Here is a 23,347-nt window from a genome sequence, read left to right as displayed (position 1 = left end):
CATGTAGACAGACAGGCTACAGGGCTGTGTTACAGGGAGGGGGCGGCTGCTGCATGTAGACAGACAGGCTGTAGGGCTGTGTTACAGGGAGGCGGCGGCTGCTGCATGTAACAGATCCTATTATAAAACACTTGTTTTCACTCTCTGATTCAATCAAAGAGCCTCCCTGGCATCAAATACCTCCAGGCTTATTTGTGGTTATTAAAATGCCATTAGAGGATAATAATGGGGACAAGTGGCCCTGCAGGGAGATGAGGACACGGTGACAAAGGCCAGTGCCACTGACACCTTCCCCTCTGTCTGTCAGGAGAACGAGGAGCCAGCCATGCCCCGGGCCACGGGGAGGGGACAGACCCAACCTCATCTGAGGTGAGCGATGCTAGTGACTCTAGTGCCCTGTGGCTCTACGTGATGAGGCTCCCCTTTCCTTGTCACATGTGTTGCTGCTCAGCCTGTTCAATGCGGTTTGGTTATCAACCATACGAGTGTGCAGGAACAAGAACGTTTTTGAAAGTGGGTAGAATGTCACCTCGCAAGGAATGATGAGGTTGTAAAACATTGTTCTGAACTCATTATTGAATCCAGTGTTAGTGGGTTTTCTGAAAATAGTAGGTTGCTCCTTTCTCTCCCATATACTGTAAAGCACATTCTGAACATTGGTACATTGGTCCTGATGTTTTCATGTTGCTCTCAGACAGCAGAGTGGGTTAGTAATAGTATCTATATGTCACTCAGGAAGCCAGTGGAAGCTTCCCAAAGTGATGCACTGGTACGGCTCTTTGGCTCTCTCAGAACAGGCATTTTCAATTTGTTTCCCTGTTGTCAGTGCGGCATCCTCTCCTTTTAAGAGCTTGTGAATGTTCTAGTAACACTCTGGAGGGCCAAACATAGGATACAGGTAACAAGCACAGTGCTGCATAGAGGAGGACTGTCACACTCTGGGGGAAGGGAACGGGACCCCATAAAATCTAACAAGGCAGCAGCCACAACAGATAATCCATGTGTGTTTCAAAGGTCAAGGCCCTTATCTCACTGATTGCCTGTGTGCTCCTAGAAGATGGAAGATGGCATCATTTTGGGATGTGGCAAGTGTGTATTTTTCTATGACAGGGACTGCAATGATGCAGTGTTGTCAGATTGTGCATGGTTCTTTCTCATGAGAGTCGTTTAGTATGAATTAAGAACAGATGCCTTCATAGGTGACACAAGAAGAAAAAAAGAGAAAACCCCTTCAAATCCAGACGTTGGTAAAATGATTAGGATTCTACGGAGCATTTGGCACACACACACACACACACACACACACACACACACACACACACACACACACACACACACACACACACACACACACACACACACACAGGCTAAATAAGCATCTGTTGCTGGATGTGTGTGTGTGTGTGTGTGTGTGTGTGTGTGTGTGTGTGTGTGTGTGTGTGTGCGTGCGTGCGTGCGTGCGTGCGTGCGTGCGTGCGAGCGTGCGTACGTGCGTGCGTGTGTGTGTTTTAATGGATCAGGATAAGCAGTGGAGGTGGCTCAACCCGAACCCACATTCCTTTTCAGTGTATCCAGAGAAGTAATCTCATCATCCCTGAGCAGGAAACAAACTGAGCTTCATTTAAATACCCTTTTCTGTTATATTAACCCTTTCAATACCAATGACCTGTTAACATCCAATGAGCATCAGGAATACATTGACAATACATCTTGATGCAAAATGATCATTATAACACTGAATACAACAAGCATAAGAAAGATTGTTAGGAGGAAATCAGGCTGCCCCTGTTTTGTGTGTTAGTAGTAATGACATGCTAGCTAGAGGAAAGGCATAGCCAGGTTTGTCTCTGCTGTGAAGATACCTTCTGTACAGAAGTAACTGGTCAGTAGTCGTTTCAGTAGTAAGGAGAGCGAGATCAAATTAGTTGAGTTCCATCTGTTCCAGCAAACCAAATCCTTCAAGGAGTCTGTCTAATAACACAAAAAATAGCATTCTCTGCCCTTTGTTTGGCATGGCACCCTGCCTGTCCTCCCTGTCAAGACTGCCTCACCACTGTAGCCCACGGGACTCGCTTGTCCTGTCCTCCCTCCTGCACCATCAGGTGGAGTAGACTCTGCAATGAAGGAATATAATTCCTCCTTCTCTCACATAAGGAACAAGCCTGTGGTCATGTAGATGTGTAGGTGATTCTCTCACATAAGGAACAAGCCTGTGGTCATGTAGATGTGTAGGTGATTCTCTCACATAAGGAACAAGCCTGTGGGCTCATGTAGATGTGTAGGTGATTCTCTCACATAAGGAACAAGCCTGTGGTCATGTAGATGTGTAGGTGATTCTCTCACATAAGGAACAAGCCTGTGGGCTCATGTAGATGTGTAGGTGATTCTCTCACATAAGGAACAAGCCTGTGGTCATGTAGATGTGTAGGTGATTCTCTCACATAAGGAACAAGCCTGTGGTCATGTAGATGTGTAGGTGATTCTCTCACATAAGGAACAAGCCTGTGGGCTCATGTAGATGTGTAGGTGATTCTCTCACATAAGGAACAAGCCTGTGGTCATGTAGATGTGTAGGTGATTCTCTCACATAAGGAACAAGCCTGTGGTCATGTAGATGTGTAGGTGATTCTCTCACACAAGGAACAAGCCTGTGGTCATGTAGATGTGTAGGTGATTCTCTCACACAAGGAACAAGCCTGTGGGCTTATGTAGATGTGTAGGTGATTCTCTCACATAAGGAACAAGCCTGTGGTCATGTAGATGTGTAGGTGATTCTCTCACATAAGGAACAAGCCTGTGGGCTCATGTAGATGTGTAGGTGATTCTCTCACATAAGGAACAAGCCTGTGGTCATGTAGATGTGTAGGTGATTCTCTCACATAAGGAACAAGCCTGTGGGCTCATGTAGATGTGTAGGTGATTCTCTCACATAAGGAACAAGCCTGTGGTCATGTAGATGTGTAGGTGATTCTCTCACATAAGGAACAAGCCTGTGGGCTCATGTAGATGTGTAGGTGAGTCAGATCAAGGCCTAAAGAAACATCCCACTAACCTACCAATTTTTTGTCACCATAACAACACAAATGCAGATTGTATGAGACCCTGATGCACTTTCATGTCAGCGTTGCAAAGTCAAGAATGAATTAAACATCCTGTTTGTTTTAGCTTTATAAAAATAAAAACCTACATACATGTTGTATATTTATTTCTGATAGAAATGAGAAATCAGACTTGGATTGGGTATAAAGATGGTGAGGTACCACACAATGAAAATATCAACTTCCTATAACCAATTCTGACTCAGCTGTTGTGAGTACTTTGTCTAATAGCAGCGTTCATCTTTAACCTATCAGCCACCCCAGATGGTTGTTTCTATTTATGTCGAACACATCACGTCAAAACGTACTCATCTGAACCACCATGGCCTTCCATCACCCCTCCTCTCCCAGACAGTGCTAATGATGACAGAGAGTGGGCTTCAGCGACTGCAGCAGCTAAATGGTTATCAGTACAGAGGGGCTGTGATCATCTGATGCCCACGCAGAGAATCTATCTGTGTGCATCTTCCCTTTCCTTCTCAAAATAGAACAGTTCTATCCGGGGTTCTCACTCAAGACAGCCACCCTGTTGTCTTATAGCACTTTCTCACATTTCAGTAGCTTCGCTTTACCTAACTAACTCTGAGTTGTTGTTTTTGTCGCACTGCTTTGCTTTATCTTGGCCAGGTCGCAGTTGTAAATGAGAATTTGTTCTCAGCTGGCCTACCTGGTTAAATAAAGATGAAAGAAAAAAGAAAAAGAAATACCTCAGAAACAGAGGGAAAGAGTGCAGATGGATGCAACTTAGAAGTGTTGAAGTGGTGAAATGTGAATAAAAAAATGACTTCCTTGCAGTCATTTACAAATCTCTGACTGTCACCATGTTGCAAGTGGAATAACTTTTTAAAGTGCCTACCAAGCAAATCTGACACAACCAGTACAGTACCAGCAGGGCAACTCTTCCTCCTAGTGCAGTATATTGCTTTTGATCTTTCAGACAGTTGTAGGGCTGCCACCAATCCCACCTCTAACTCATCTATTGTATTTGATTGCGCCACATGCAAAAAGGGTTCATTCACTACAGCGTTTCTTACCCAATTACCAAGCAGGGCTAAAGTCAGGGGACCTTACTAGACCACACACCCTCTGGAGTCCTACTGGTTCTCAGGATGTAGATGTTTGTTTGACCTACACGTAAGTGCCTCAAAGACTAGCTGTTGTTTTCAATAGATGTTGGACTGCGGTTTTGGTGAATGAGATCCAAAGAAATGGCTGTGTTGGTCTTGATATAGGGTGTTATAGGGCTACTTGTTTCTATCCTGAAATTGCTAATGCTTTTCAAGGACATTCGTCATTGCAGATAATTGAAATTAGTCACTACCTATGGGCCACATAGTTTTAAAAGTGCACCATTCATTCTGACTGAGGGATTCGAATGTGTTTCTGTGTTGTCTGCACTCATGTCCTTAGCAACCCATTGAGTCTGTAACAACAGATAATTGCATGGGAGGATCTTTTTCTGTCCCCCTTGTCTCACATTGAGAGAGGAATAACCTGGCGAGTCACTCAGGGAAGAGGACGGTCAAGGGCTTCTCTATATCTGGTCCGTATGTTGTTGACAGAGTACATTCAAGCTCTAATATTTCCTATTTCTTGCTTCATCCTCTACTTTCTACTGGCATTTGTATTGTTTCTCTGTTTTTCAAAGGGACTACTGACTAGATTATCACTCTCTACAGGCCTGATGGGTAATTGTAAACTGAGTATATCTGGCTCTCTTCCCATGCAGGGAAGTGTGTTGTGTATTCTTGTATATTTCTGTGTATTTTATTCCTCGTGTTTTAAATCTGCATTATTGGGAAACAGCTCATAATTAAGCATTTCACACTTGTTGTATTCGGCGCATGTGACAAATAACATTTTATTTTATCTGAAATCATCAAACTTTTAATTGTTCCGTTCCCCTTCTCTCTATGCATGTTGCCATGGAAACTAGAGCCCATGTAGACCCTCCACTTATTTTCCATTCTTCCACTACACTCCTATATTAGTCTCTTTAACAAGAGAGCTCCAACTGTCCCATGCAGGGAGCTCGACCTGGACCACGCAGGGAGCTCCAACTGGCCCATGCAGGGAGATCCAACTGACCCAAGCAGGGAGCTCCATCTTTCCCAAGCAGGGAGATCCAACTGACCCAAGCAGGGAGCTCCATCTTTCCCAAACAGGGAGCTCCAACTGGCCCAAGCAGGGAGCTCCAACTGGCCCATGCAGGGAGCTCTAACTGGCCCATACAGGGAGCTCCAACTGGCCCATGCAGGGAGCTCCAACTGGCCCAAGCAGGTAGCTCTAACTGGCCCACACAGGGAGCTCCAACTGTCCCATGCAGGGAGCTCGACCTGGACCACGCAGGGAGCTCCAACTCGCCCATGCAGGGAGATTCAACTGACCCAAGCAGGGAGCTCCATCTTTCCCAAGCAGGGAGATCCAACTGACCCAAGCAGGGAGCTCCATCTTTCCCAAACAGGGAGCTCCAACTGGCCCAAGCAGGGAGCTCCAACTGGCCCATGCAGGGAGCTCTAACTGGCCCATACAGGGAGCTCCAACTGGCCCATGCAGGGAGCTCCAACTGGCCCAAGCAGGTAGCTCTAACTGGCCCACACAGGGAGCTCCAACTGGTCCACGCAGGGAGCTCCAACTGGTCCACGCAGGGAGCTCCAACTGGTCCACGCAGGGAGCTCCAACTGGTCCACGCAGGGAGCTCCAACTGGCCCACGCAAGGAGCTCTAACTGGCCCATGCAGGGAGCTCTAACTGGCCCATGCAGGGAGCTCTAACTGGTCCATGCAGGGAGCTCTAACTGGCCCATGCAGGGAGCTCTAACTGGCCCATGCAGGGAGCTCTAACTGGCCCATGCAGGGAGCTCTAACTGGTCCATGTAGGGAGCTCTAACTGGACAAGCATGGAGCTCCAACTGGACAAGCATGGAGCTCCAACTGGACAAGCAAGGAGCTCCAACTGGACAAGCATGGAGCTCCAACTTGACAAGCATGGAGCTCCAACTGGACAAGCATGGAGCTCCAACTGGACAAGCAAGGAGCTCCAACTGGACAAGCATGGAGCTCCAACTTGACAAGCAAGGAGCTCCAACTGGACAAGCATGGAGCTCCAACTGGCCCAAGCAGGGAGTTTCAACTTCACAAGCAGGGAGCTCCAACTGGCCTGAGCAGGCAACTCCCATTCCCATTAACACTTTGACCATGTTGGTCCTGGTTCTGAATCACACACAAGTTCACACTGGGGCTTTTCCTGTGGATTTCAGGGACAGTAGGACAGCAGGCTGAACAGCCAATCAAGCTGCAGCTAATTAGGTCATTCAGAATGCTGCACCTCTGGGCAGTTTACCAGGGTGGGCTCAGAATGTTGAATGTCCGCTGAGGTTACTGGCTAGAATGTAAACAATGAAAACTGCTGATGCCCGGCCTGTGGCAATGTGAATGTACTACAGATGAACTGACTGAGCAGAGTATGTGTCTCAGACTCACTCCTAAAAGTTTGACCTGTTGCTATAACAATGTCTGAATGAGATGTTCATAAGAAATGACATTTTCAGCATTCTGAGTTCTTTAGAAGAAAGGTTCAAGGGGTCACAGTCTTAGCTGTGGAAACACGGCTGAGGGTTATTTTACGGAAGCCCCGTGCTTCCCCCCCTCAAAGGAGTTCTCCAATGTTACAGTGAAGGATAATCTCCTCCTGCTTTGTGTGCCAACCTACAGTTAAACAACCACAACCCAGACTCTCATCAGAACAATTTAACAAGGACATTTTAGAATATGGATTTTCACCTTCAGGAAGCTTAAATCCCAACCAGGATTTGAGTGATTATGCTTTGTTTTCTCCACGCTGAAAGATAAATTGTTAGTGTGTTTGCAGTACAATCCAGGCTCTCCAGTGATCAAGAAGATTTAATGAGCTATGTTGGTGGAGGAAAAGGGCTTCAGTGAGGTGTAAAATTATCTCCTTGGTAACAGGAACATACTGTCATAAAACACTGAAACATACACATAAGAGAAATGTATCCTGTTGAGATATTCATAGGACTATTTCAAATACACATTCATAAATCAAATCAAACTTTATTTGTCACATGCGCCGAATACAACAAGTGTAGACTTTACCGTGAAACGCTTACTTACAATCCCTTAACCAACAGTGCAGTTCAAGAAGAAGAAAGTATTTACCAAGTAGGCTAAAATAAAAAGTAATAATAAAAAGTAACACAATAAGAATAACAATAACAAGACTATATACAGGGGGCACCGGTACCGAGACAGTGTGGAGGGGTACAGGCTAGTTGAGGTAATCTGTACATGTAGGTAGGGGTGAAGTGACTATGCATAGATAATAAACAGAGAGTAGGGGGGGGGGGTCAATGTAAATTATCCGGTGGCGATTTTATTAATTATTCAGCAGTCTTATGGCTTGGGGGTAGAAGCTGTTGAGGAGCCTTTTGGTCCTAGACTTGACACTCCAGTACCGCTTGCTGTGCGGTAGCAGAGAAAACAGTCCATAACTTGGGTGACTGGAGTCTCTGACAATTTTTTGGGCTTTCCTCTGACACCGCCTATTGCATAGGTCCTGGATGGCAGGGAGTTTGGCCCCAGTGATGTACTGGGCCATTCGCACTACCCTCTGTAGCGCCTTACGGTCAGATGCCGAGCAGTTGCCATACCAGGCGGTGATGCAACCGGTCAGGATGCTCTCGATGGTGCAGCTGTAGAACCTTTTGAGGATCTGGGACCCATGCCAAATCTTTTCAGTCTCCTGAGGGGAAAAGGTTTTGTTGTGCCCTCTTCACGTCTGTCTTGGTATGTTTGGACATGATAGTTCGTTGGTGATGTGGACACCAAGGAACATGAAACTCTCGACCCGCTCCACTACAGCCCCATCGATGTTAATGGGGGCCTGTTTGGCCCGCCTTTTCCTGTAGTCCACGATCAGCCCTTTTGTCTTGCTCACATTGAGGGAGAGGTTGTTGTCCTGGCACCACACTGCCAGTTCTCTAACCTCTTCCCTATAGGCCGTCTCATCGTTGTCAGTGATCAGGCCTACCACTGTTGTGTTGTCAGCAAACTTAATGATGGTGTTGGAGTCGTGTTTGCCCACACAGTCGTGGGTGAACAGGGAATACAGGAGGGGACTAAGTACACACCCCTGAGGGGCCCCAGTGTTAAGGTTTAGCATGGCAGACATGTTGTTGCCTACTCTTACCACCTGGGGGCGGCCCGTCAGGAAGTCCAGGATCCAGTTGCAGAGGGAGATGTTCAGTCCCAGAGTCCTTAGCTTATTGATGAGCTTTGTAGGCACTATGGTGTTGAACGCTGAGCTGTAGTCAATGAACAGCATTCTCACATAGGTGTTCTTTTTGTCCAGGTGGGAAAGGGCAGTGTGGAGTGCGATTGAGATTGCATCATCTGTGGATCTGTTGGGGCGGTATGCGAATTGGAGTGGGTCTAGGCTGTCCGGGAGGATGCTGTTGGTGTGATCCATGACCAGCCTTTCAAAGCACTTCATGGCTACAGACGTGAGTGCCACGGGGCGGTAATCATTTAGGCAGGTTACCTTCCTTGGGCACAGGGACTATGGTGGTCTGCTTGAAACATATAGGCATTACAGACTCGGTCAGAGAGAGGTTGAAAATGTCAGTGAAGACATGCTTTGAGTACATGTCCTGGTAATCCATCTGGCCCAGAGGCTTTGTGAATGTTGACCTGTTTAAATGTTTTGTTCACATTGGCTAATGAAAGCATTTCTCTTTTCAACCCATTATACATCGTTGATATATCAGCTGTATGTAGGCATTTGGCCTTTCCAGTCATTGCTGGTGCTGCTGTAGCTGTCACAGTGTCTGTCCTTGATGGAACGAATCCAGGAGAGGCTCCCTAACACCCGGCACCCCCTCATCATGACCAAGCCTGCAGGAGCCCCCCTCTGGTCCATAGAGGGTACAAGGAGACCCTCTCCACCAAAGCAGCTGTCATTCACACCTGCATCCCCAGAGAAGAGCAGCTAGAGCCAAGCTAGACATCAGCTTGCTATTCACACAGTGTGATGCCTGGCTGGTCCTAGGAATAAGGGGGGTGGTGGACGGTTGGTTTATTTAAGAATGCTCACAGCCAAAAGTCAGTTTGATTTCTTGCCTAAAAGTCACATGCTCTATATACAGTTCATTGTGATGGCTTGGACTGTTTGAAAGGAATTCACAAATCCAGCATATGAAGACATCCAGAGCAAGTCAGAAGAATGTATTGGGACCGGTGAACTCTTACTGCACTGAGTTCACACTTATCCGATACTCACTTTATGTTTCGTATTGTTGGGCTCTGTTCATATGTTAATTGGGCAGTAAAGAGAATATCATTCAGCAGAAAGTAGGTTAGAAAACAGTCTTGAAAAGTTCTCAGATTGGCCATTATGACTTTCACAGCCATAAAGGTCTTTGAAAAATGACCAGTGTGTCTGTGGTGGTGACGGCTGTTGAATCATTAATGGTCTATTACACCCTTCTACATTTTTTATCAAGGTCTCATTTTGGGAGACTTTCTGCTTTTATTAGCTTATTATTAGCTTGTCTGGAACCATTTATGGATATAAGGTAGTTAGTATTAGTCACAATTGGAGTATGCTCTTGTCCTGACCGGTATTTCAAAACGTCCTGGTAAATGGACATGTATTTCATCTCATCTCCATTGATAGACACAGTTGAAGTCGGAAGTTTACATATACTTAGGTTGGAATCATTAAAACATGTTTTCAACACTCCAGAAATTTCTCGTTAACTAACTTTAGTTTTGGTAAGTCGGTTAGGACATCTATTTTGTGCATGACACAAGTAATTTTTCCAACAATTGTTTACAGACAGATTATTTCACTTATAATTCACTGTATCACAATTCCAGTGGGTCAGAAGTTTAAATACACTAAGTTGACTGTGCCTTTAAACAGCTTGGAAAATTCCAGAAAATGATGTCATGGCTTTAGAATCTTCTGATAGGCTAATTGACATCATTTGAGTCAATTGGAGGTATACCTGTGGAAGTATTTCAAGGCCCACCTTCAAACTCAGTGCCTCTTTGCTTGACATCATGGGAAAATCCAAAGAAATCAGCCAAGACCTCAGAAATAAAATGGCAGACCTCCACAAGTCTGGTTCATCCTTGGGATAGTACGCAAGTATAAACACCATGGGAACACGCAGCCGTCATACCACTCAAGAAGGACACGCGTTCGGTCTCTTAGAGATGAATGTACTTTGGTGCGAAAAGTGCAAATCATTCCCAGAACAACAGCAAAGGACCTTGTGAAAATGCTGGAGGAAACAGGTAAAAAGTATCTATATCCACAGTAAAATATCGACATAACCTGAAAGGCCGCTCAGCAAGGAAGAAGCCACTGCTCCAAAACCGCCATAAAAAAGCCAGACTACGATTTGCAACTGCACATGGGGACAAAGATCATACTTTTTGGAGAAATGTCCTCTGGTCTGATGAAACAAAAATAGAACTGTTTGGCCATAATGACCATCGTTATGTTTGGAGGGAAAAGGGGAGGCTTGCAAGCCGAAGAACGCCATCCCAACCGTGAAGCACGGGGGTGGCAACATCATGTTGTGGGGGTGCTTTGCTGCAGGAGGGACTGGTGCACTTCACAAAATAGATGGCATCATGAGAAAGGAAAATGATGTGGATATATTGAAGCAACATCTCAAGACATCAGTCAGGAAGTTATAGCTTGGTCGCAAATGGGTCTTCCAAATGGACAATGACCCCAAGCATACTTCCAAAGTTGTGGCAAAATGGCTTAAGGACAACAAAGTCAAGGTATTGGAGTGGCCATCATGAAGCCCTGACCTCAATCCCACAAAAAATTTGTGGGCAGAACTGAAAAAGCATGTGCGAGCAAGGAGGCCTACAAACCTGACTCAGTTACACCAGCTCTGTCAGGAGGAAGGGGCCAAAATTCACCCAACTTATTGTGGGAAGCTTGTGGAACTACCCGAAACGTTTGACCCAAGTTAAACAATTTAAAGGCAATGCATCCAAATACTAATTGAGTGTATGTAAACATTTGACCAACTGGGAAAGTAATGAAAGAAATAAAAGCTGAAATAAATCATTCTCTCAACTATTATTTTGACATTTCACATTCTTAAAATATAGTGGTGATCTTAACTAACCTAAGACAGGGAATTGTTACTAGGATTAAATGTCAGGAATTGTAAAAAAACGATTTTAAGTGTATTTGGCTAAGGTGTATGTAAACTTCCAACTTCAGCTGTAGCTCCCAGTCATTGTTTCAACTGAAACCACTGTTTGAGGTAGAAACTACAGTTGGGAATCTAAGCCACACAGCATATGCAGTACCATAAGTCCTGATAGTGTTTCTGTGTTGATAATAAGTTGAGAAGTCCACTGTAATTGCCTGCCAGGGAGCGTCACAGGGTGGCTGGCTGAGTGGCCACTGCCCTGACAGCAGCATGGGCCCTCAGTAACCTCACAGATAAGAGGGACGGATGACAATGGGCCCCAGCGGACACACACACACACAGGCACACACACACATACCTCTTCCCCGATTGCCGTTAATAGAGTTCAGTGTGGAGGGGCAAAGTACTGTTATCGCCAGCTAGCAGGAATGTTCAGCTCTCAAAAGCCCTTCACACCAAGATGCAAATACCATTAGCTTCCACAGTGAAAAGATACTGCTGGTTTCTGTACCCCTGCTAAGTACTTCGTGCCCACTGTCATCCTATAGGGAGATCATTTGTTATTTTCAAAACTGTTATGGAGACCAAGGTCCATTATTTAACAAGAACAAAATAACCAAATCCTTTTACTGTTGTCTCTCTCGGGGTGTGTGGAGTGTCATTGTATTGCAGCAAATGGAGATAATTTCATAACATATTCCCATTGTTTTGTCTCAAGGTTTGTACTCAGACACAGGAAGACAGTAAATCTGTTTGGACTGATAGTGCCGTTCTAAAAGATAAGAATGTAACTGTACTGTAAAATCCTTGTTTCTTCTCTCTGAAAATACAGATTTGATGTGGTGTGGTATCTTAGTGCTCTCTCTCTCTCTCTCACTCTCTCTCTCTATCGCTCTTTCCCAACTGCACAGTCTGTCTAAAGAGGCAGTCATTTGGTGAGAGATTTATAATTGTCTTGCCTCACTATTCCTTCTCTTCTCCACTGTCTGAAACATTATCGGACTATTATTAAATCCATACGCATCTCAAAAGTGTTGCTCAGGTATATTAGATTTATGTACTCTATTATAGTAATCTATTTAATATTTAGCCAGTTGGCAAGGAGATAATTGCCTTTGATTGTGAGGCTTGCAGAAGAGTAAATATAGCAACTTATACTGTTTTCGTAACACTCCTTCTAGCCAGAGACAGACCTGCTGTCTTCTTAACAATCCTTCTAGCCAGAGACAGACCTGGTGTCTTCTCAACCTTCTAGCCAGAGACAGACCTGGTGTCTTCTCAACCTTCTAGCCAGAGACAGACCTGCTGTCTTCTCAACCTTCTAGCCAGAGACAGACCTGCTGTCTTCTCAACCTTCTAGCCAGAGACAGACCTGGTGTCTTCTCAACCTTCTAGCCAGAGACAGACCTGGTGTCTTCTCAACCTTCTAGCCAGAGACAGACCTGCTGTCTTCTCAACCTTCTAGCCAGAGACAGACCTGCTGTCTTCTCAACCTTCTAGCCAGAGACAGACCTGGTGTCTTCTCAACCTTCTAGCCAGAGACAGACCTGCTGTCTTCTCAACCTTCTAGCCAGAGACAGACCTGCTGTCTTCTCAACCTTCTAGCCAGAGACAGACCTGGTGTCTTCTCAACCTTCTAGCCAGAGACAGACCTGCTGTCTTCTCAACCTTCTAGCCAGAGACAGACCTGCTGTCTTCTCAACCTTCTAGCCAGAGACGGACCTGCTGTCTTCTCAACCTTCTAGCCAGAGACGGACCTGCTGTCTTCTCAACACTCCTTCTAGCCAGAGACAGACCTGCTGTCTTCTCAACACTCCTTCTAGCCAGAGACAGACCTGCTGTCTTCTCAACCTTCTAGCCAGAGACAGACCTGCTGTCTTCTTAACCTTCTAGCCAGAGACAGACCTGCTGTCTTCTCAACCTTCTAGCCAGAGACAGACCTGCTGTCTTCTTAACACTCCTTCTAGCCAGAGACGGACCTGCTGTCTTCTCAACCTTCTAGCCAGAGACAGACCTGCTGTCTTCTTAACACTCCTTCTAGCCAGAGACGGACCTGCTGTCTTCTCAACCTTCTAGCCAGAGACAGACCTGCTGTCTTCTCAACACTCCTTCTAGCCAGAGACAGACCTGCTGTCTTCTCAACCTTCATGCCAGAGACAAACCTGCTGTCTTCTTAACACTCCTTCTAGCCAGAGACGGACCTGCTGTCTTCTCAACCTTCTAGCCAGAGACAGACCTGCTGTCTTCTCAACCTTCTAGCCAGAGACAGACCTGCTGTCTTCTCAACCTTCTAGCCAGAGACAGACCTGCTGTCTTCTTAACCTTCTAGCCAGAGACAGACCTGCTGTCTTCTCAACCTTCTAGCCAGAGACAGACCTGCTGTCTTCTTAACACTCCTTCTAGCCAGAGACGGACCTGCTGTCTTCTCAACCTTCTAGCCAGAGACAGACCTGCTGTCTTCTCAACACTCCTTCTAGCCAGAGACAGACCTGCTGTCTTCTCAACCTTCATGCCAGAGACAGACCTGCTGTCTTCTCAACACTCCTTCTAGCCAGAGACGGACCTGCTGTCTTCTCAACCTTCATGCCAGAGACGGACCTGCTGTCTTCTCAACCTTCTAGCCAGAGACGGACCTGCTGTCTTCTCAACACTCCTTCTAGCCAGAGACGGACCTGCTGTCTTCTCAACCTTCATACCAGAGACGGACCTGCTGTCTTCTCAACACTGCTTCTAGCCAGAGACAGACCTGCTAATGGGTCTACTGAGTTATGATTGTTGCTTTCATCAGGCCATCAGACCAGAGACACAATGGTTGTAGGGGCTGGTTGTTGAAATAGTGACCAATGTTTGTACTTGTTGCGAAACCACCTATTCTTATTTATACTGTCCTTGGCCTGTGAGTTGGGATTGGCCAGAGTACTGCACATCTCTATGGTTGTCGTTGTGAGGGCAGAGATACACAGTACTGAGGCATGCCGTGCTACTGCAACCTGCTGCAACCACTTAGGAGAGGAGGCAGTTGGCTCTTGGTGCGCTCGCTCAGAGCTGAATTTCTGAGGCTAAGGAGGCTGCTGGAACATGCAAATGTGTCTGTTTGAATGATGGATGAGAGGAGAGGGAGAGAAGGGGGTCAGGAACATGCTGGAATGGCAGTGGCACAACAGAGAATTGCATGACTTTATCACTGTCCCCTATAGGGCTCTCTACAAATGGCTGATAAAGAGCGTTTTCTGATTGTTGCTGAATATTGATGGAAATAGAACGAGTCGATCCATGCCATCTCCCATTTAACAGTGCAGATAAATGCAGATGACCTTTCTGAGATGGTGAAGCTAAAGGAGCAACCAAATCATATCAGCTTTGCACACAATCAGGCCTTTGAATTCATCCAAGCATAATCATCTTTGTTACAGTCAGTCAGTATGTGTGTGTGTGTGTGTCTGAGTCTTGAGCTGCGAGCACGGTGCGGCCGTGCCTAATTTTAGGCTGCTGTTGTGTGATGTGGCGGGTTGCTTGCTGCCTGCAAGGCGTTTGAGGTGTGATGTTTATCTTAACCTCTGGGGAATCGCTCTGACAGCCATCTTCAATGGGCCTAGTCTCCCCATTGGTGGGCCTTGTTACCGTGGGAATTGTGGGACTGGATAAACAGACCCTAGATTTCCACATTAGAATTGGATTGTTATATGAAAATGAATCATTTTAATGGAGAAACTGTGGATGGTTTGGTTTGTGCTCTAACCCTGATCACTTTTGTTGTGTCTCCTCTCCCTGTTAGATTGAAGATGTCATTATGCGGATACAGGATGAGAAGGCAGGAGGGGTGGCCATCCGAACTGTCAAGAGCTTCCTGTCCAAGATCCCCAGTGTGGTATCAGGTGACCAGCTGTGTGTGTGTGTGTGTGTGTGTGTGTGTGTGTGTGTGTGTGTGTGTGTGTGTGTGTGTGTGTGTGTGTGTGTGTGTGTGTGTGTGTGTGTTGTCTCATACAATAAGAGAAAGCAGAGAGAGCAGACAGAGAGTCAGAATCATTAAAGCAAATATGACCTTTCAGGCTCATTTGACTTGCTGCCTCTGCAGATGGGGACAGATGAGGCTGTCTGATACTGACATTGTAGAGAGTGGCTGGTTGTGTGTTTTATGACATGGTTTTAGGGGGCAGTATGAGTGAGTGAGACTGTTCTAGCTGGTGTGTGTATGTGTGTGTGTGAGTCAACAGAGTCAACAGTAGCCATGGGTCTGGGGAATAGGAGAGGGGGGGTCCCAGTAACGTTGCTCTGAGTGTGACTCACCCCCTCACGTCTCTTTAGGTCTGCTGGGCTCACGCTTCACTCTCCCAGTCTCACTCCTCCTCACATTATGCCAAATATGTTGCTGTCCAGGAGTTAGAGAAAAGATGGTTACCTGGTTTCAAATCAAATCAAATTGTATTTGTCACATGCCGAATGCTTACTTACAAGCCCTTAACTAACAATGCATTTCAAGAAATAGAGTTAAGAAAATATTTAGTAAACAAAATAAAAAACAGATTGGTTGAGGTAATTTGTACATGTAGGTATGGGTAAAGTGACTATGCATAGATTATAAACAGCGAGTAGCAGCAGTGAAAGACAAAGGGGGGGGGGTGGCCATTTAATTAATTGTTCAGCAGTCTTATAGCTTGGGGGTAGAAGCTGTTAAAGATCCTTTTGGACCTAGCCTTGGCGCTCGGATACCGCTTGCCGTGCAGTAGCTTGGCCATGCAGTCGTGGGTGAACAGGGAGTACAGGAGGGGACTAAGCACGCACCCCTGAGGGGCCCCGGTGTTGAGGATCAGCGTGGCAAATGTGTTGTTGCCTACCCTTAACACCTGGGGGAGGCCCATCAGGAAGTACAGTATCCAGTTGCAGAGGGAGGTGTTCAGTCCCAGGGTCCTTAGCTTAGTGATGAGCTTTGTGGGCACTATGGTGTTGGATGCTGAGCTGTAGTCAATGAATAGCATTCTCACATAGGTGTTTCTTTTGTCCAGGTGGGAAAGGGCAGTGTGGTTTCCTGCCTATTGTTAGACCATGATCACATTGTTCCATTTGGATTGTTCCTGCAAACACATACTCAGCTATACCACATTCAGCCTTAGCCAAGGGCGTTGTAGCTGTACTGTAAGCTAAAAGTAATAAATTGTTGAGGGGAGACCTGTTACCTATTGCAGCTGTTGTGTAGAGGCTTTCTGTGTGTGTACAATGCCATTTCATTGTCCCTATCAACCGTTCCTCTGCTTTGAATACCAGGAGCAGACATTGTGCAGTGGCTGATGAAAAACCTCTCCATTGAGGACTCAGGTATGTCTGCTATGTACACAGCCAACGTGACTGGGATTGACCGCTGATGTCAGTCTCTACTCAAGCCATTTTTCTCTACTCAGCGTTAGTCTTCTCTCCTGTAGCTGAAGCCATTCATTTAGGGAGCCTGATCGCTGCCCTTGGCTACCTCTTCCCGATCTCCGACCACGTCCTCACTCTCAAAGATGATGGGACCCTGTACCGCTTCCAGGTAAGCTACCATGGTAACTTCAGGCACCAGTAGACGTACCATCCTTACACTCTTAGAAAAAAAGGGTTCTTCGGCTGTCCCCATAGAGATTTTTTCCCCTTCTTATTTTCTACATGGAACCAAAAAGATTCTTCAAGGGGTTTTATGTGGGGACAGCTGAATAACCCCTTTGGGTTCTAGATAGCACCTTTTCTTCTAAGAGCGTAGTGGTCCCAAACTGGATTTCCTGTCCACACCACCATCCATAACATGAGTTATGACCATAAATGATCCTGTGCACTGTCCAGAACAGTAGCCTCATTACCTTGTGGCTGGTCACTTTACGCTCTAAAGCAGAGAAAACCAGGGGAGAGTGTTCTAACAGAGCAACTGAATTGAGAGATTCCTATAGTCTGATCCTCAGTAACAGGTCAAGTGTTGTAATTGGTCTGGACTCACTACCCTTGTTCTCTCCCCTAACTCGTGGGTAAATCACTACAGATATTATCACTATATTGTAAATATCATTAAAAATGTTGATATTATAGATGATATCAATTGGAGAGGCACAATGTACAGTGTTGCATATCTACTCACAGCATCCCACAATCTGGCATTGTTGTTCAAATCAAATGTTATTCGTCACATGCTTCGAAAACAACAGGCATAGACTAACAGTGAAATGCTTACTTACGGGCCCTTCCCAACAATGCAAAGATAAAGAAAATAGAGAAATAATAGAAAATGTATATCACATTATAATAAAAGTAATAGTAAATACACAATTAGTAACAATAACTTCACTATATACACGGGGTCATAGTACCGAGTTGATGTGCAGGGGTACGAGGTAATTGAGGTACCCCTTGACTTTTTCCACATTTTGTTACGTATCAGCCTTATTCTAGAATGGATTAAATATTTTTTTCCTCATCAATCTACACACAATACCCCATAATGACAAAGCAAATACAGTATTCAGACCATTTACTCAGTACTTTGTCGAAGCACCTTTAGCAGCGATTACAGCCTTGAGTCTTCTTGGGTATGAAGCTACAAGCTTGGCACACCTATTTATTTTTATTTTATTTAACTATTTGGGAAGTTTCTCCCATTCCTCTCTGCAGATCCTCTCCGGCTCTGTCAGGTTGGATGGGAAACGTTGCTGCGCAGCTATTTTTAGGTCTCTCCAGAGATGTTTGATCAGGTCCAAGTCCGGGCTATGGCTGGGGCACTCAAGGACATTCAGAGACTAGTCCCAAAGCCACTCCTGCATTGTCTTGGCTGTGAGCTTAGGGTCGTTGTCCTGTTGGAAGGTGAACCTTCACCCCAGTCTGAGGTCCTGAGTGCTCTGGAGCAGGCTGTCATCAACGATCTCTCTGTACTTTGCTCCATTCATCTTTCCCTTGATCCTGACTGGTCTCCCAGTCGCTGCCACTGAAAAACATCCCCACAGCATGATGCTGTGATCACCAAGCTTCACCGGAAGGATGGTGCCAGGTTTCCTCTAGACTCGACGATTGGCATTCAGGCCAAAGAGTTCAATCTTGGTTTCATCAGACCAGAGAATGTTGTTTCTCATGACCTGAGAGTCCTTTAGGTGCCTTTTGGCAAACTCCAAGCAGGCTGTCATGTGCATTTTATTGAGGAGTGAGTGGCATCTGTCTGGCCACTCTACCATAAGCGGCTGATTAGTGGAGTGCTGCTGAGATGGTTGTCCTTCTGGAAGGTACCTCCATCTCCACAGAGGAACTCTGGGGCTCTGTCAGAGTGACCAGTGGGTTCTTGGTCACCTCCCTGACCAAGGCCCTTCTCCCCCGATTGCTCATTTTGGCCGGGTGGCCAGCTCTAGGAAGAGTCTTGGTGGTTCCAAACTTCTTCCATTTGAGAATGATGGAGGCCACTGTGTTCTTGGTGACCTTCATTGCTGCAGAGATGTTTTGGTACCCTTCCCCAGATCTGTGCCTTGACACAATCCTGTCTCGGAGCTCTATGGACAATTCCTTCAACCTCATGGCTTTGTTTTTGCTCTGACATGCACTGTCAACTGTGGGACCTTATAAAGTCAGGTGTGTCCCTTTCCAATCAATTGAATTTAAGGGGAAAGGAAAGGGGGATACCTAGTCAGTTGTACAACTCAATGCATTCAACTGAAATGTGTCGCATTTAACCCAACCCCTATGAATCAGAGAGGTGTGGGGGGCTGCCATAATTGAAATCCACGTCTTCGGCGCCCGGGGAACAATGAGTTAACTGCCTTGCTCAGGGGCAGAACAGATTTTTAACTTGTCAGCTCGGGGATTAGTTCCAGCAACCTTTCGGTTACTGCCCAACGCTCTAACCACTTTACCTGCCGCCCCTGTTTTTGTTTTGTTATATAAATTTGTAAAAATGTCTAAAACCCTGTTTTTGCTTTGTCATTACAGGGTATTGTGTATAGATTGATGAGGAAAATATGAATTTCATCCATTTTCGAATAAGCCTGTAACGTAACAAATGTGGAAAAAGTCAAGGTGTCTGAATAGTTTCCAAATGCACTGTATATAATATATGCAGTATATTTTTTCCTTAATAAACTCAGCAAAAAAAGAAACGGCCCTTTTTCAGGACTTTCAAAGATAATTCATAAAATCCAAATAACTTCACAGATCTTCGTTGTAAAGGCTTTAAACAATGTTTCCCATGCTTGTTCAATGAACCATAAACAATTAATGAACATGCACCTGTGGAACAGTCGTTAAGACACTAACAGCTTACAGACAGAAGGCAATTAAGGTCACAGTTATGAAAACTTAGAACACTAAAGAGGCCTTTCTACTGAATCTGAAAAACACCAAAAGAAAGATGCCCAGGGTCCCTGCTCATCTGCGTGAACGTGCCTTAGGCATGCTGCAATGAGGCATGAGGACTGCAGATGTGGCCAGGGCAATAAATTGCAATGTCCGTACTGTGAGACGCCTAAGACAGCGCTACAGGGAGACAGGATGGACAGCTGATCGTCCTCACAGTGGCAGACCACGTGTAACAACACCTGCACAGGATCGGTACATCCGAACATCACACGTGCGAGACAGGTATAGGATGACAAGTGCCCGAGTTACACCAGGAATGCACAACCCCTCCATCAGTGCTCAGACTGTCCGCAATAGGCTGAGAGAGGCTGGACTGAGGGCTTGTAGGCCTGTTGTAAGGCAGGTCCTCACCAGACTCTACCGGCAACAACGTTGCCTATGGGCACAAACCCACCGTCGCTGGACCAGACAGGACTGGCAAAAAGTGCTCTTCACTGATGAGTCGCAGATTTGTCTCACAAGGAGTGATGGTCGGATTTGCATTTATCGTCGAAGGAATGAGCGTTACACCGAGGCCTGTACCCTAGGAGCGGGATCGATGTGGAGGTGGAGGGTCCGTCATGGTCTGTGGCGGTTCACTCGCGTCTGATGTGTCACAACTAGAGGTCGACCGATTAATCGGAATGGCCGATTAATTAGGGCCGATTTCAAGTTTTCATAACAATCGGTAATCGGTATTTTTGGCCACCGATTTGCCGATTATTTAATTTTTTTAGTATTTATTTCTTTAGGTATTTTTTTTGTTTTTTTTAAACCTTTATTTAACTAGGCAAGTCAGTTAAAGAACACATTCTTATTTTCAATGACGGCCTAGGAACGGTGGGTTAACTGCCTTGTTCAGGGGCAGAACGACAGATTTTTACCTTGTCAGCTTGGGGATGCAACCTTACGTTAACTAGCCAACGCTCTAACCACCTGCTTTACGTTGCCAAGGTAAGTTGCTAGCTAGCATTAAACTTATCTTATAAAAAAACAATCAATCAATCAGAAACACTAGTTAACTACACATGGTTGATGATATTACTAGTTTAGCTAGCCTGTCCTGCTTCGCATATAATCGATGCTGTGCGCATTCACGAAAAAGGACTGTCTTTGCTCCGACGTGTACCTAACCATAATATACACAAGTATATATTTTTAAACCTGCATATTTAGTTAATATTGGCTGCTAACATGAATTTCTTTTAACTAGGGAAAATGTGTCACTTCTCTTGCAAACAGAGTCAGGGTATATGCAGCAGTTTGGGCTGCCTGGCTTGTTGCGAACTGTGAAGACTATTCTTCCTAACAAAGACAGCCAACTTCACCAAACGGGGGATGATTTAACAAAAGTGCATTTGCGAAAAAAAGCACAATCGTTGCACGACTGTGTAACGGCTGTCGGGAGAGAGAGTAGACCAAGGCGCAGCGGAGTTAGTGTTCATCTTGAATTTTAATTACAACGAAGAGAACACTACAAAAAATAACAAATACACGACAGCAGAACAGTCCTGTTGGAAATTACTCTAAACAGAAACAGAAACAATTACCCACATTTTTTTACATTTACATTTTACATTTTATTCAATTAGCAGACGCTCTTATCCAGAGCGACTTACAGTAGTGAATGCATACATTTCATATATTTTCATAAATTTTTTTTCTGTGCTGGCCCCCCGTGGGAATCGAACCCACAACTCTGGTGTTGCAAACACCATGCTCTACCAACTGAGCTACAGGCACAAAACCCCAACGGAAAAACAGGCACTTATGTGTGACTCCCAATCAGCAACAACACTCTACAGCTGTGCCTGATTGGAAGCCACACGGCCAAAATCAATGAAACAAACCAACATAGAAAAATGCACATAGAACGCCCACCCAATGTAACACCCTGGCCTAACCAAAATAAAGAACAAAAACCCCTCTCTATGGCCAGGGCGTTACAGACTGTACCTAACCATAAACATCAATGCCTTTCTTAAAATCAATACACAGAAGTATATATTTTTAAACCTGCATATTTAGCTAAAAGAAATCCAGGTTAGCAGGCAATATTAACCAGGTGAAATTGTGTCAGTTCTCTTGCGTTCGTTGCACGCAGAATCAGGGTATACAGAATCTGGCTCATTGCGAACTAATTTGCCAGAATTTTACGGAACTATGAAATAACATTGTAGGTTGTGCGATGTAACAGGAATATTTAGCCACCCGTTAGATAAAATACGGAACGGTTCCGTATGTCACTGAAAGAATAATGTTTTCGAGATGATAGTTCCCAGATTTGACCATATTAATGACCTAAGGTTTATTATATTATAGTTAAGTCTATGATTTGATATTTGATAGAGCAGTCTGACTGAGCGGTGGTAGGCAGCAGCAGGCTCGTAATAGTCAAAGGTATATGGTTTAGAGAGAAATAGTCGACGCGTCATAATTCCTGTAATAACTTGCGGCTGAACTTGAAAGCGGTTCCTTCGTTATTTTACCGTTCATGTCTTCAATAGAGAACGTCTTGATCTACTTCAAATAAGGTCTGTGTTTTGTGCTTAAACCGCCTCGGCGTTTTTATACCCGTGTAAATCTCACTAGGTAACGCTTGTCAACATATTTTCATAAATCCACTTTACAAAAAAATGTATCTTCGCTTATATTGATCAGAGTTATATCCTATGGATATCTACACAGTTATAAAATTGGCAAGGTGGTGTAAGCCTAAACCTAACACAGACCTTATTTTATGTTAATCTAAAAATATCCTATGGAATAAATGAAGGAACCGCTTTTCAGATTTTGCTAGAAGGTGTCATGGGAATTATGACTCGCACTTTGGTAGTCAATTCTTACCATGCCCTTTATTAAAATAGGATTTCCTGCATATAGAAATTACAGTTTTTGTTTTCAGCATTCATCACAGGTAACTTAAACTCTATTTTTATTATTCAAACAGTCTCCTAAGCAGACTCTTCAGTATTGTTGTCACTTCAGAGCTGTGTGTGTGTGTGTGTGTATAAAAAAAAATCATAATAATAATCGGCCGATTAAACGGCACCGGCTTTTTTTGGCCCTCCAATAATCGGTATTGGTATCGGCGTTGAAAAATCATAATCGGTCGACCTCTAGTCACAACATCATCGGACTGAGCTTGTTGTCATTGCAGGCAATCTCAACGCTATGCATTACAGGGAAGACATCCTCCTCCCTCATGTGGTACACTTTCTGCATTCTCATCCGGATATGACCCTCCAGCATGACAATGCCATCAGCCATACTGCTCGTTCTGTGCGTGATTTCCTGCAAGATAGGAATGTCAGTGTTCTGCCATGGCTGGTGAAGAGCCCGGATCTCAATCGCATTGAGCACGTCTGGGACCTGTTGGATCGGAGGGTGAGGGCTAGGGCCATCCCCCCCAGAAATGTCCTGGAACTTGCAGGTGCCTTGGTGGAAGAGTGGGGTAACATCTCACAGCAAGAACTGGCAAATCTGGTGCAGTCCATCAGGAGGAGATGCACTGCAGTACTGACTGTTACTTTTGATTTTGACCCCCCCTTTGTTCAGGGACACATTATTCCATTTCTGTTAGTCACATGTCTGTGGAACTTGTTCAGTTTATGTCTCAGTTGTTGAATCTTGCTATGTTCATACAAATATGTACACGTTAAGTTTGCTGAAATTAACGCAGTTTTTATTGCTGAGTTTATATTTATATTTGA

At 45.1% G+C, this 23,347-nt stretch overlaps 1 protein-coding gene across 6 annotated transcripts in view; it reads left to right on the top strand.

Annotated features, from left to right (window-relative positions):
- The window catches only part of LOC115172637 (regulator of G-protein signaling 6-like), a 62,234-nt gene that overhangs the window by 24,920 nt on the left and 13,967 nt on the right, over nucleotides 1-23,347 (top strand). For 5 of the 6 annotated variants that reach the window (XM_029730273.1, XM_029730272.1, XM_029730276.1 and 2 more), the window contains exons 3-5: nucleotides 15,076-15,175; nucleotides 16,563-16,613; nucleotides 16,697-16,824. In XM_029730273.1, coding sequence (XP_029586133.1) covers nucleotides 15,076-15,175; nucleotides 16,563-16,613; nucleotides 16,697-16,824 — 279 coding nt within the window. The remainder of the gene's footprint in view (nucleotides 1-15,075; nucleotides 15,176-16,562; nucleotides 16,614-16,696; nucleotides 16,825-23,347) is intronic. The other variant, XM_029730275.1, reaches the window with a different exon arrangement.

Source organism: Salmo trutta, chromosome 33, assembly GCF_901001165.1.
Source record: "Salmo trutta chromosome 33, fSalTru1.1, whole genome shotgun sequence".
NCBI lineage: Eukaryota > Metazoa > Chordata > Actinopteri > Salmoniformes > Salmonidae > Salmo > Salmo trutta.
This window is presented reverse-complemented; position numbering and strand designations above follow the sequence as displayed.